Source organism: Leptosomus discolor, chromosome 7, assembly GCF_034619465.1.
Source record: "Leptosomus discolor isolate bLepDis1 chromosome 7, bLepDis1.hap2, whole genome shotgun sequence".
Taxonomy (NCBI): domain Eukaryota; kingdom Metazoa; phylum Chordata; class Aves; order Leptosomiformes; family Leptosomidae; genus Leptosomus; species Leptosomus discolor.
Window position 1 is genome coordinate 31,544,863 of NC_141397.1, and position 15,306 is coordinate 31,560,168.

General features: G+C 42.8%; 1 protein-coding gene across 2 annotated transcripts in view; it reads left to right on the forward strand.

Moving 5' to 3' along the window:
* VOPP1 (VOPP1 WW domain binding protein) overlaps positions 1–15,306 on the forward strand; it is a 65,079-nt gene that overhangs the window by 43,564 nt on the left and 6,209 nt on the right. For both annotated transcript variants that reach the window (XM_086468041.1, XM_086468040.1), the window contains exon 3: positions 14,912–14,989. In XM_086468041.1, coding sequence (XP_086324167.1) covers positions 14,912–14,989 — 78 coding nt within the window. The remainder of the gene's footprint in view (positions 1–14,911; positions 14,990–15,306) is intronic.

Below are 15,306 nucleotides of genomic sequence, written 5' to 3' on the forward strand. Positions count from 1 at the left end.
GAGGTATCCTCACTGTGGATTTGGAGGCAGAAAGGACATAAATCTACTAAACTGTGTCCCTGGGTTGTATAACTTTATAACTGCAAACACCTGGAAACGTAAGGTTAAAAAAAATAAAAATAAAGTGAGATGGAGGAGTAGGTAGCAGCATTAGGTCATCTGTTCCCTGAGCAAGCTCTTCCTTGCTGAAGGATTGGAAATTACTGTAATCCTTATGCTACCCAAGAACTTTCCTCCCTTTTCTTCTCCACCTCCACTTCATCTGCCAGAAACGGGAGAGAAATGCTAGAGACAAAAAGTGGGCAAGAAGCCAGCTGAGAAAGCTCACTGAAAGAATGAAACAGTGTGGTTTAATCATCTGTGATCCTGAATATTAACTGCTTAGGAAGGGTTTGTGCCTAGAACTCACTGATTTTTTTTCAGGTGACTGAATTGTTGAGAATTACTCATAATTACTCTGGGTGGCCGGAACAGATGGGTGAATTTAAATAAGTTAATTTTCTTTGCATGCTAATAACAACAGGACTTTGGTTCCACCTACATTTTATTTTGTTTTTCTGTAATGTGGGAAAGGAGCTGGAATGTTATGAAATTACAAAAATCCCACTGCACCTTGACATTCAGAAGTGCATTATTCGTCATTGCCTTGGTGTTCTGCTTACGTTTCTGCCCACATGCCTTCGCAGCCAATGTTTGTGTCCCTTGGTAATACAAAGGGGTAGCTACTTGGATATTGGGTGTTAGCTCAGACTCTTCATACCACAGGTAAATACGAGTCCTGCAAAAGCGAGGGGTGCAAAGGGGAGGCTTGCTATCTGCAGTAGATCTGGTGCACGCAAGGTTGCTTTCTAATGGGTTTCCTTTTGGTAACTAGTTCACTGTTTTCTTTGTGTGCTGAAAGGGAGTGTCTTGTAGAAAAGCAGCGTGTTTACTTTCCAGTCCGTCAAAGAGGCTAATTGGAATTGCACACAGCTTTGAATATGGGAAGGAAGAAAGTTGTGAGAGGGGCTATGGTGTTGATAAGTTGTTGGCTGGTTTGGGAGGCCTTTTAATAGGGAGGGAAAACTGTTGTATGTTGAGTATGTCAGGTAAATCAGAAGACTGTTACTAGTAGTTGTGCATGTTTGTGGTAGTTACTGCAGCACCCTGTTATCTGAGTCATTGCGTAAATGTGTTGCGATTGCCAGTCTCCTGGATAGTGTAAGGAAATGCAGAAAGGAAGGGGAAAGGGGTGGGAAGTGTGTGCTCAGTGATTGTTGCAATGTGATGAGTGTCACGTTAATGCTATTGTTGTTATTGAAATTATGAGTTTAAGTGGGAAAGATGAAACACTAAAACAATAAGGATTTGGGGATCGTAAAGCTCAGAGGATAGATAACGTGTGACAAGTGCAGAAATGGAAAGGAGGGGAGAGCGTATTTGAGTGCGTAGGAGCCCTGTAGGTTTAAAGGGGGCATGCATCAAAACAATAGGAAGGTCATTGATGTCTGCGGTGCCTGGGGTTTCCTACTTCATTACTTCTGCAGTTTCAATTTCTGTTGTCTAGAATCCCCAGATGCTTCCTACCTGCACTGTCTTCACAACTGTATGGTGGAGAGAGGCACAACATCAATCTTGATATCTTAGGGTGAAGTCCTATTGCTTTGGCACTTGTTTGACCCTTCACTGAGTTAATTCAACTTAGTAATCCCACAGAAACTTGTTTGTGTTACCATATTCGAGTCAGTATTGAATCAGCTTGGTACAGTTTTTGGCGAACACTGGCGAAATAGGAGGAAGGGAGTATTCTGCATATTGTGGGGGAGGAGGCATGAACAGGATCTTCTCTATTAGCATATGGTTAGATGTTAAATCATCTAAAGGCTTAATATGTAACTTTATCCTGAGAGTGTCTCCTCTGTGCAAATCTAGATCTGGGATGTGCTGTAGTGAAACAGGTTTAATTTTATCTTACAATTTCTGGAGCAACAGTCCGTAAGAAGCAGATATATTTAGTCAAATGAGTTTGCAATAGATTCCATTCCTTTCTGTCATTGGTTTTCTGACAGCAGTTTTTTCTACCCAGTTAGCATACGTAGTCTGTCCTTTGGTCTTGAGACTATCTTTGGAGATTTACGAAACCCAGCAATGCAACCCTTTTTAATGACTTCCCTGTGATTTCAGTCCCATGTTGGCAGTATGTCATGTCTCTCTTGGAGACACTTTGTATTATAATGACAAGGTTGGCTTGTCAGCTCAGAAATACCAAGTCCCGTGTCTATTCACAGATCTAGCGTGGCATGCTCGGACCATGGCATCCCTGGACTGGCATGTCTGTATGCCTTATCTCTTCTGGGTAGGCACGTCCTCCTAGAAGGTGCCTGCTTCTCTTTAAATTGCCCAGAGTAATAGAAATCCAAAGTGGACTGTCACATAAAATGGTTGTTTGCTTTTATCGGAAGTTTAAAGGCAAAAGAGCTGAGATAATCTTTCCTGTAAAGGCTCTACTTCAGCCATCCAAAGACAGAGACGAGACTGTGTCTGCTAAGCAACAGGAACTTTGGATAAGAAATCAGTGTGCTGGAAATTCAGCTGGATTAGGGGGTAAAACTTGCAGTGATATGACTGTTCTTCTGGAGCATAAGTTTTTTTAGTTTTTGATTCAATCTGTCTTCCAGTGTAACTATTTAAAAAAGGAAAAGCTGTTAGAGATGTTGCTCAAAGCTTTCTTAAAACCTGTTGGTTATGCTTTCTGTATTAACAGCTAGGGCAAATGTTGGAGGTCACTGTTACAGAACTAATGATGCATCTCTCTGTCCAAATAGTTAATGGTATTAGTACCTTTTAAAAAATATTTTTCCAGTCAACATTATTGTTCTAGCCTTCATAGAACAGCAGTAAGTTTTAGCTTAATTCAAGCATGTCTCTTCCAATTGTAATTCCATTTCTTAAGGCTAGACTGAGGAATTGATAGTTTTCCAAGCCTTTCTATCTCTGCTGTGTAAGATGTAGCTTATTTCAGACCAGAAGCAATCATGGAAAGCTTGCCAGGAGAGACTTACACTGGTCTTCTACTGTTGATACAGAGAATTTCCAAGACTGTTTTAAACTTACTTCACTACCCAAACCAACCGTTTCTCCATATCCTACTTGCCCGAGTCACAAGATATTGTCAGTTAGATGCTTTTCTCCTGCTTCAGCAAAAAGTTTATTTATGTGGCCTGCAAAAATAAGTAAGCAAATATAAAGCGGAGCATTAAATTAGTCATTGGAATCTAATTCTTATCCTTTGGAAAAGCAGGTAGGCAAGTTATCCCTGACTTTGCTTAGAGGAAGATACATCTCCTTGTGCGGATGCATAGAAAGCAAGTCAGAACTAAAGCTGTCTCAACAGACTGAACTCTGATCCTCTACAAGGATCCTCATCCTACTCTCACTTAAATAAGCCAGCTCACTCTTATTCTGGATGTACCTGAAGTGCTGATGGTTGGCGGAAGAGACTGTCAAGATACTTCTCTTACTCAGCAATAATGTGAATGATGGCATAGTGAATGCGTTTAGATTGCAAAACCACCTCCTCTGTGTGCAGACACCAGCAGCACTTAAGATACTCCAGTTGTTTTTCCACTTCTGAATTAGGAATGAATAGTAGAGGGAAGGCTACCTTACATTTTGCTGATGAGGAGCAGTTTGATTGCAATGATTGTGAATGTCCCTGTCATTGCAGGGTGAACTGTGTTCCCCAGTATGACTGACCAATCCCATAGGTCTTTTCTGTTTATTTTTCCTCCTGTTGTTAGCTACCATCACATCGGAACTTTTAATGAGGTGATAAATTCCAGATGCTAGAACCTGCATGTTTCTAATCCTCTCCTTTCCAGGCTCTGTGGCATGTTTATAAAGCAGCACAAATGTTTTTGAGTATGAGGGGTAAGCACGTATCCACAGCATTAGAAATACCATGGCTGATGTCACTGGGTCAGTGGTCACCCACAGGGAGGGGGTTGGCTGACTTAGAGGGAGAAAAGAGTTTTGATGCTATCCAGTACTGAGTTAACATTATTTCAGCTCATCCTTTTGGATTGTTTTGTATTGATTTTTTTAATACTGTGATATTCTAAGAGAAGTAGTGAGGAAAAGAGAGTAACTGTGATTAAAGAATCAGAGAATAACTCAGGTGGGAAGGGTTCTCAGGAGACCTCCAGTCCAACCTCCTGCTCAGAGCAGGGTTAGCCATGAGGCCAGACCAGGTTGCTCAGGGCTTTAACCAGTTAGGTCTTGGGAAAACTCCAAGGAAGAAGGTAGCACAACCTCTCCAGGCAACATGCTCTGCTGCCTGGCTGTCCTCATGGTGGATAAGTTTTTCCACATACCAAGTCAGCACCTCTTTTTGTTTCAGTTTACATCCATCATCCTGCAGCACTAGGAAGATGCTGGCTCCATCTGCTCAGTAACCTCCTCCTGGCTACTGGCAGGATGCTCTTGGGTCCCTCTGAAGCCATTTCTTCCCTAGGCTGAACAAGCCGAAGTGCCTCAACCTCTCCTCACAGGGCAAGTGCCCCAGCCCCTGAATACCTTGGTGGCCCTTTGCTGAGTTCGCTCCAGTTTATCCATTTCATTCTTTTTACTGGAAACATCAAAACTAAATGTGGTATTTTAGATGTGGTCCAACAAGTTCATGGCTGAACATGAGCCAGTGTGCTCAGGTGTCCAAGAAGGCCAATGGCATCCTGGCCTGTATCAGGAATAGTGTTGTCAGCAGGAGCAGGGAGGATCATGCCCCTGTACTCAGCTTTGGTGAGGTCACATCTGGAGTACTGTGTCCAGTTTTGGGCCCCTCTCTACAAGAAAGACATTGAGGTGCTGGAGGGGGCACAGAGGCAGGCTACTAAGCTAGTAAAGGAGCATGTCTTGTATGAGGAACGGCTGAGGAATCTGGGGCTGTTTAGCCTGGAGAAGAGAAGGCTGAGGGGAGACCTTATTGCTCTCTACAACTACCTGAAAGGAAGTTGTAGCGAGGCAGAGGTCGGTCTGTTCTCCCCAGTAACAAGCGATAGAACAAGGGGAAGTGGCCTTAAGCTGCCCCAGGGGAGGTTCAGGCTGGATATGAGGGAGAATTTCTTTACTGAAAGGGTTGTCAAGCATTGAAACAGCCTGCCCAGGGAGGTGGTGGAGTCACCATCCCTGGAGGTGTTTGAGATGGGTAGATGTTGTACTTAGGGACATGGTTTGGTGGTGTTGGTAGAGCTAGGACAAAGGTTGGACTCGATGATCTTGAAGGTCTCTTCCAACCAAAACTGTTCTATGATTCTAAGTGCTCAGTAAAAGGTGATAGTTACTTCCCTCAATCCACTGGCTAGGCTTCTGTTGACACAGTCCAGGATGCTGTTGGCCTTTATTGCTGTCATGGCACACCACTGGCTCGTGTTCAGCTTGCTGTCTACAGTGAGCCCTAGGGCCTTTTCAGCAGAGCTGCTCTACAGCCAGCAAAATGTTCATCCTTCCCACAGGCAAGACTTTGCATTTGATTTTGTTCAATTTCATGATGTTCCTGTCGGGCCATTCCTCTAGCCAGACTAGATCTTTGAGTGGCAGCCCTGCCCTTGAGCTCATTGACTGATCCCCAGTTTGGTGCCATCTCCAACCTTGGTGAGAGTACTCAATCACCAGTTCCAGCAACATACTTGTCAACGGGACAAGTCCAGAGCTCTGTGGTACTACCAGCAATTACTTCATACTCTCTAGGGAGAGTGTGACCCGTTGATCACTGCCCTCTCAGCCATATCATCCCACCATTTTTTTTTAACCCATCTAGTTGTCTGCCTGTCCAGACTGTAATGTCTGAACTTGGGTACAAGAGTATTGTGGGAGGCAGTGTGGAAAGCCTTGCTGAAGTTGAGGTAAATGACATCTGCTGCTCTCTAGCTTGTCCACAGATACTGTCCACTGCCGGTGGTGCATAGTGGTAGAAGCTCTTCTTGCTGCACTTGGTGTCCCTTGCAACTGTCAGTTGTAGGTGAGGTTTGGCTTCCCTAATGTCACACCTACTTGTGTATGTGATGATTTCTAAACTCCTCCTTGGTAGCCTGTACCTGATTCTGCCTCCTGAATACTGACTTTTTGCATTGGTACTCAGCCATCGGTTCCTTGTCAAAGTATGTTTTGACTATGTGCTGCTAGGTGAAAGGCCTCCAGAAAGAAACATCGAAACTTTCTCTGGAAGAAAATGTTAACCATTGCTGCTGGTAAATAGGTGAAGAACAGAATAAACATAGGGGAATGCCATCCTGTAATCTCTTAGCCGAAGCAGGACCTGAATTAATGTTAAAAGCATGTGCAGGTGGAAGTGCTGTATTTTTAGGCTAATACAGTTCTGCCATAGAAAGTAGTTTACTGCATGCAGCAGACAGCTGCACATGTAAAACACATTTATGTTGATTAAATCTGTTTAATTTTTCATTTAGAATTCGTATAAGAACATTACTGTAAACCTAAAAAAAGGAATGTTTGCTAATACTCTTTATGTTTAAAACATGTCCTGCCTTATATAAGAGCAGTAAATTCTTTTTCTTATTGTGGGGAAGAATGCTGATTGTATTCTGTTTGTGGTTTTTCATGTTTTTTTGAAATAAATTTCTTGTGCATTGCCACTCACTTCTCTTCCTTTGCAGATTACATTTTGTTGTATATGTCACACAGGGATATTCATCTGAGTTTGAATGTAAGCCCCTATGTGCTTGGTGGTCAGTCTATAATAATAATTTTGTGCATTATCAGGAACCTGCAAAATGTTCCAGATGAAAACAATAAAAAAGCTATTTTCTTCTGCTGTTATTCAGATAGCTTAGAGAGCACTTCTTCCATCAACCTGTGTATAAGAGGCTGGGAAAACCCCCCAGTCTAGACACAGGGCATGTTGCATGATGGGAGCTCCTTTCTGTGCTCCACATCCTGTTATGTTTACTGCTTTTAATTAAGTTGGCTTTCCTGATGATAACACTTAGCTTTCCCATTGTAATTACAGCTGCATGAAGTGTCAGCAGGTGTGTGCTTAGGGCAGTAATCTAGCTGTTGATTTATTCTTCCATTTGATTTGAAGCCAGCATGGAGGAGGGAGAGGCGAGGCAGCGTAAGAGTTTTGCACACTTCCAGGCGCCTTGAATGCCTACAGAAACAGAGACCTGGATTCAGCCCAGGGCCACCAGTTTAGCAGTGAGCAGCCACAGGAAAGGCCTGTTTGCATATGCAGTTCAACACAAGAACATAAGTGCACAGTTTGTGTTGTGAAGGAAGACAGCAGTAATTATCAGACCATCTGTATATAAAGGCAACAAAAATCCACCACCGTTGCTCAGTCCTGTGTGGCCTTAAACAATAAGGGTACATAAAATCACAACTAGCTTCAATAGTCTGTGCCCTTAAGGTGGTATATTCCTTGCATCAAATAAGGGACTAGATTCCCTTGATGTTGATGGATCTGTTGAGGTTGTAGTCCTGACTGCTGTAACTGCCCAGCAACTAAATGCCTTGCCATGCACTTGAATTTGCTTCGATGGATCGGTTGTCTGATGCACAACCTGGGGACAATTAGGCTACCAAATTAACAGCCACTTGACTTGCTAGGAGTGAGTCCTGAGCAGGGGAGAGGGATTTAATATCTCAGCCTTCACAGGCAATCAAGCAGGTGAGTGACCTAATTGGAGATTTGAAGCTCTGAACGATTTTGGAGTTGGAGGCTGGCCAGTTGTAGGCAGCTTATTCTGAGAAAGGTGATGAAAGAGGAAAAGAGGGCATCTCTGTCTTCTAGTGGAGTACTCCTCTGAAATCAGATTCTATTCTGGCTGAGGTGGAGCAGGAAACCCAGTTCCACCCCCCTCTCATTTCCAGAGGATGCAATAACCACAGTTGTCACTTATCATGAGCGAGCCTCATTTTATTCCTATTGAGGCTGCTTGACTTGAAATACTCATCAGAGCATTAACTCTTCCATGTCCAAGGCAAGAACCCTCATGAGAATTAGTTTCTTCTGGCTTCCTGTCAGTAAGACAGGAAGGCTTGTTCCTGGTTTGAGCTCCAGTGGACAGCATCAAGGAGCACTTCACCCTGAAGCCATCTTGAAGCTTCTAATCATTTCTGGATAGGGAGACCCTGAATTAAAATTTTGAAAGACTGGTGGCTCCCAGCTGTTGGCCATTAGTACCCTTCCCCTTCTCTGTATTTGATCATGCAGTGGCTTGGTGAAGGAAAAAAAAAAAATTTACTACACATTAGTACGTTAAATTCAGGCAGACAGCAAATTCATGGACACCCATCGCCCCCTACCAGCAGACTCCTTATAATCTCCCAAAGCAGTGATTAGATACAGTAGGACTGCTCGCCCACTGGGAGCAGCTTGAAATACGAAGAACTAATTGTCTGTTTAATAAGGGGCCTATAACTAGAAGTTCTTGTTCCTGTTGGCATGAGGAATTTACAATTCCACCTCCAGAAATTTAAAACTTGTCATACAGATCATCTATGGCTTACTATGCCAGAGCCTTAAGCTATGCTGTCTCTCTGCTTTCTTCTGCAAAAAGAAAAGCCTGTAGCCTGTGTTGAAAAATGTCTGTTCCAGGTACCATACACTGCCACTGGCCAAAGCCCAAACCACAGCAATTCTTGCAAGGTTTTGGCACAGGAGGAGCAGAGAAAATTTCTAGATGGAAGTGTGCTGCCTGGAAAGCCATGCAGTGAGACTCGCTGCCTTTACAGACAACACGGAGAGTCCCTGTGTAGGGTGGCTTTCCTCTTAGGGCCTGAGAAGAGAGGGATGGGGTTATGGCAAGCTGTTTGGTAGCAGAAGGCCTGTAGAAGGATTGATAGAAGCAGCTGGGCAAGTACTTCTCATCCCATCAGAAGTGGGGGAGGATTTACCATATTCTGCTGAGTTCTTGCGCAGAGGTGATGCTTACAGGCTCTTCACATAAAGAATAATTGAGAAAGAATCCCTTTTTCAGCTGTTGCCTGCTCTTGTTTTTCCTGTCTCTGTGAAAGGCAGGAGCCAAGTATCTTGTCTTGTTGTAGGAGGCTTTAGTTGTCTCAAAGCAGACAGGAATCTAATCTCAGCAAATATTGTTTCTGTCTCTGTTGTTTCTACTCTGTAGAAAAAATGATCTGACAACCCCTTTCCTTCTTTTTGCCTTTATGTTTTCTATGTAGTTAAGGGCTGGATGATTTGTCAAGTACCTGGGTGACTATATCTCTAGTGCTCTCCTGGGTACCAGTGGCAGCGTTTTACTATCAAGTACAGCTGTTCCACTGAGGTTGTGGCAGTGTTCATCTATGAAGCAGTTACATTCGTTATGTATTTGTCAAAATCAGACCTTCATTTTGCAAGGCAATGTTCTAGTGTGCACTGAGAGATCACCTTCACTATGTATCAGAAAAGAGAAATGCTTTTGGGTGCTGAGAACCTGTGACTGCAGGTGACTATGGTGGAGTTATGTCCCTGCTGAAAATTAGGCCGTGTAGGCAGGTATGATAAGGAGACACAACCAGCTGGAACGCAGATGTTGCCTATCTCTTTGCTCCACCAGCCAAAGACCTTGCCTGTGGTACTGCTCCTCAAGCATTGAAGCGAGTGCCAGTGGAGGGACGTGGTCTTTGTCTTGCAACATCTTTCTGGAGAGAGAGACTAAACCACTTTGGGACAGTTGATAACCTGTGTCTCTCCTTACATGGCAGTACAGGCAATGGCTTTGCTTTGAAAACTGCTTTTTATTGAAAGATGGAAATACACATACAGAATGGTCTGAAATTAATTAATCAATGGAGATATAAACTTGGTAGCAAAATAACTCTCTCTCTTCCAGTGATGTGATACAGCTTCTATTGATCATGTTCCTCATTCCTCATCCTTCAGGCCTAATCCTGAGCCTTGTGGCAGTGTAGTCCTGTTGAACTCAGTGGCATTATTCCTCATTGATAGCACAGCCAAGACTCTAAGCTTCATCAGCATTGTTTCTGCTAGTCACTTTGTGGTAGTTGCCTGCTTTGTTTCTGTTTCATGGCTCATTTGGTTTTTCTCAGCATCACTGTATCCTGGCAGCTGAGTTCCAAGCAGATGAATTTTTTTTTTTTTTTTTAAACTTTCTTATCCTAGAACAAGTAAATACATACGCACGCTTCAGCTGTCTTGCCTTCATGTGTTCAATGGCAGCAGTCCTGAGCCTTCTGGCTCTTGGCAGCTCAGCACTGAATCTGCCTGCAGGTGACCCAGTCTCAGCAGTCCATCCATTCCAGTACTTGTGAGCAGTTGTGGTTCTTCTGGTCTTTTGCCTATGTCAGTATTAGGACCACAGCTGGGACTTCTTTAGCTTCATCTGATGCTGCTAGCCATTCCCCCAAAAATCTTTCTTTTCTGTTCTTAGTTTTGGTCTATTGCTCTATCCTCCTTTACTTAACTTCCTAGATCCCTTTCGTTTCCAGTCCCCTCTCACTTCAAAAACTGCCAGTGATTCTTGTATTCCAGTGAATCCCAGTTTGCTTCATAGTTCTCACACAAACATGCAGCAGTAATTTAACCTATGTCTGGCATGCAACCTTTTTTGGAGTTAAAGTCAGGCTTGTCTTCAGGACACTGGCTAGAAATCATACTGTATCTGGTGGCTGTGCGGGTTTTGAGGTTTTCTTTCACCCTCCCATCCTCTGTCTCTGTGTTTGCAGTAGGGTTTCTGCCATTACATGTGGATTAACAATTTATGTTTTGTTTTACTCTTCCAAAGGACACTGCTATTCAAACATCTTAAATGTTAAATCAGGTTTTGGCACGTATGATGCAAACGGTCTAGAGAGAAAACCTAAGAATGCTACAGCCTGCATTTCAAAGGGATGGCGTTGGTGGGGAATACCCACACTGAGTGAGGACAGGGAACACTGTCAGACCACGATGGCCATACAGTCTTATTGAAGACTGTAATCCTTGCTTTACCTCTTTAATTTCTCCACTTTTCAGCAAGTGCCAATCAGGGAGTTACTTTTTTGATGCAGTTCTTTGCTGTGGCAGCTCCGCTAAGAAGGGACTTGTTCAGCTATGTAGATGCAGGTATAAATGGAAAAGAGCTTCTGGACCATTTCACCGAGCAGTTATCTGCAGAACACATGCAAGTACAGGGTTGGTTTGTGGGGTTTGGGTCATACCATATGTCCTTATGTGAAACTTTGTGTTTTGCTTGTCCATTAAGGAAAGAAGTTCAGCATCATGATTTAAGCGTGAACCTGTACAAAAAGCTTGTCACTGTGATCTGACACGCAGTGTAACTTTGATCCCTGACACGGCAGTTCCTTGGTGTGCTAGCATTACAAGTTGTTGGATATGCAGGTGCATTCATTTCACTCTATTGAATTATGAATGAAAAGATGTACCTTCTAAATCATAAATCACATTGCAGACAGTTTTCAAAAGAGAGACCATGTGCTTGGTGATGATTAGCAAAGCAACTAATGGATCATGTCTTATCCTACATAATGGGTTAAATTTTGATCAATGAAACAAGCATTGCCCTAGGGAAATGCACCTCTTGGGATCATCATTGATGTGTGAAAGAGGGAAATTTGCTTTAGAAAAGTTTTCTGTAGGAGATGAGCTAGATCCAGTTCAGGTTGGTAGTAAGGCACAACCAGTCCTTCTCCATAAAGCAGAGACAAAGCACAAGTGTAATTTAGAGAATACGCATACAAATTCAATAAATATATGTATGTGTGCTTAATTGTTTTTTTATGAACCAGGGTCTTAATTCTGCTGGGATTTGCTGTCAGGCAGTAAGAGATAGTACATCAAAGACTGATTGTACTTAATCACTTATAACTTGTATGTTACTCCATTAATAAGCTGATTTTATTGTCATTTTTTGCCTGCTAATAAATCTGGCTTTTGTAAGTAAGTTAGTTTTCTTGTAATTGGGATCGATGTTGTCAGAAGTCATGTGGGTTTTTCATAGTGCATTGAATCAAGAACAAGAGATCAGCAGAGCTTCTGCGGTACCCTGACGGCAGTATCAGCAAATGGGCCGTTTGTTCTTCCAGTATTTTTTTTGGCGCTGCTATCAAGTGGTGGGGAATACATGCAGCAGGTTGTTAGCATGGCATCATCCTTGATTCCAGGCTCCTACATATGGGTACATGTCTTCATACTCGCAGGCATGCAAAATAAAGTGCCTGTTTGGTTTTATGGGTAAAAAGTGAAAGGGTTAGTAGTGTCAGGTCTCAAAGGGGTTGTGATACTGTTTTAGCTTCACAGATCCACGAAGCAAATGCAGTGCTTAGCCTTGGACGAGTTGCCTCGGAAAGCTTACTGGCTATTAGAAAATGGAGCTTCTCTAAACAAAGCTGTAATGAGAGACTCCTTCATCCTTTGCATCAACTTTTTCAGCCATTTGAAAGTGTAATCAGCGGTGTAGGAGATGAAACTGCTCTTTGATGGCTTGTGTGTTTGCCATTCAGTGGTCTCAGGAGCTGCATAAACATTCAGCAGTTGAGCCTTATTGTCTTCCAGCTGGTACTTTAGCCCTCTTTCGCAAGAAGGAAAGCTAAGCTGCTGAGACTTTAAAAATGGTTCTGACTTGTAGCCTGGACAATTTAGAGATTAAAAATAAAAAGTAAATTCAGGTACTATACTCCTCGTACAGATCCTGGTTTAATTTTGGCCGCTTGAACAACCATAATTATATATTTCAAAATAGCCTTTTCCCATCTCTTCTGGCTCTGGAGAAAACAGATGCAAAATAAGTGAGGCAAGGGTGGGCATGGGGGAGGCGTACGTGCAGCCTCCCTGGACTCTCTGTTTTAGTTTAACTTCTAATACAAGTTAAGCTCTTGGGGCTTGATCTGGGAAATGGCTTTGGGTCCAGAGGCTGGCCTGGCACATCTGCTCCCCCTCCTGCTTGCAGTCAGGTGTAGGTATCTGGGCTGACAGAGCCCATGTGTGGAGGCAGAAATAAAGACTGCTCACATCCCTAAAATCCTTCTCTTTTTTTTTTGGCTTTAATTGCCTCAAGAAGGGCTTCTAGATTTAAGGGCTCTGTTTCCTCTCTGCTTTTCTTGCCCAACAAAACTCCTCCTGTGCAGCATCAGCAAAAGGGGCAAGTGCCCATCAACGTGAATGGAGTGCTTCAGCGAAAAGCACGTTGAAGAGCAGAAGGAGTACTGTGACCACTCGTTTAATAGAAGGCAGCAGCTGCCACCCCATTTGCTAAGGGGTCTGATCCTCTCCGTGCATTTAACATGTGTCTTGAAAGCTCCTATTGGGTTGATTGACTTGGGGAGAATGGAGGAATGCTTAATTTCTTGGTCCTGATGGGACTGAAGTTAAGGCTGACTTACTAAGTCGTCTTAGTAACTGTTTTGTGAGGTGTGGTAGCTTTGAGTATGAGCACTTGTTGGGGTCCTGGCAAGCTTTAAAGAAGAAAGGTTGGAGATGGGTCACTTTCAGGTTCAGGGATGACACAGTGGGTGTTTTCTCTCTGCCTGAGTATATTAATGGACCTTGCCATGCTGGTCATGTCAGATCTTCCCGCTTCCTTAAATAAATCCTACCTACTTGTCATCAGAAGAGCGTGTAACTGTTTTCACTTGCGAAACAACTAATTAATGTATCCACAGAGCATCCTCCTCTGGCCCAAATTAGAGGCTGAACCCTATGTGACTTGACATATTTTGTGAGTGAAGGCTTGTTAATTGAGCGTGTAAATGTGTAATTGTCTGTAGAATTATCCAATTGAGGTTTTTTTAGCTTTGCATACAAATATGGGAGCACAGTCATGCCGTTGGGCAAATTTTCCAAAACCAGATGCTTAATTAAATATATACATTGAGCATACAGATGTGAACACCCTTAAAAAATCGATCCAGTTGTGGTAACCTCCTCTTTTCTTTTGGTATGTGGATATGCTAATCTGAATGTTTTCATCCGAGTCTGTCACATACCATAGTTTCTGTGTTACCTCTGTCCTTTTTCCTACTAAATATGTTTCAGTGATGTGGGAAATGGCATTTACCATAGAAGTTGTTCAGAGGTTGCTGTTGATGTATGTGCTGGCTTTTAGTGGAGTGGTACCTTGTGCTTACAGTAGTTGGTGCTGTAATACCTTTAAAAGAGTTCTATTCCATATGAAATATAAATTTGAAATGTGAGGGGTTTTAGAGGAAAGCCTACTTAAATTATGGGAGTTGTTGGCAGTTGCAGTCCAGTGCAACTTCTGAGATGCAAAAAATGCCATTAAATTTGCAAATAATGGTACACTTGAAGTTTTCTTGGTGGTCAGTGATTTCTCTGTTTGGAAGATGCTGATTTGCAAAGAATGAGTGATCTGGCAGTTTTGACGTTGCAATTATTGTCTGTTGCGGTGAATAAAACCTCAAATGGCTCATGTTTGAGGTCTGCAGTGTTCATTTACTGTGAAAGAAAACACAGTAATACTGCTTTTCTTTATGTTGTGTCCTTTTATGTAGAATTAAACACTACATTTAGTCTTTTTGAAACCACTTTAAAAGAAGTATATAGAAAAGTAGTATCGATAACATGTAAAAAGTTCCTGAATAGTGATAGAGCTGTGCCACAGATGTGTACATGTGATTGACAACTCTGTGCAGCCAAGGGTAGTCTGTTCTTATTCATAGACCCACGGAATGGTTTGGCTTGGAAAGGTTTTTTAATGATCATCTACTTCCAACCCCGCTGCCATGGGCAGGGACACCTTCCACTAGACCAGGTTGCCCCAAGCCCCATCCAGCCTGGCCTTGAACACTGCCGGGAGGTTTTGCCTCCCAGGCTGATGGTAATGTTGTAACTAATGCTTCAGTGAGGGGTGCAGGCAGGCGTCAGAGATAGGGATGTTAGTTTTAATCCGAGTGACAACCACTCCCCTGATGCCCTTTTCTCTTCATTTCTCTGCAGATGTCGCTCCTATGAGGACTGCTGTGGTTCAAGATGCTGTGTAAGAGCTCTCTCTATCCAGCGACTATGGTATTTTTGGTAGGTCAGGGAATTTGGGAATTTTATGTTTGTCCTGTTCATGTCTTGTTTGTAGGACTTAAATCAGGCTCTGCCTTAAGTCAGGTACTGCCGGCCCTAATATTTTAAAATAGAGTAGGTACTAGTATGCAGTAATGTCTATGTGTACATATAAATGCAAGCACTTTGTGTTTTTGCTTGTAAAATTCTTCTGATGTAGCAAGAAAACATTGAAAAAGGTTACTAGTGTCAGGTTGACCTTTCCTGCTTCTGCATTCTGCTGGTGTGTAAAGGCAGCGGTCCCACTTTTATCCAGAATTGCTGAATTCCTTATGCCT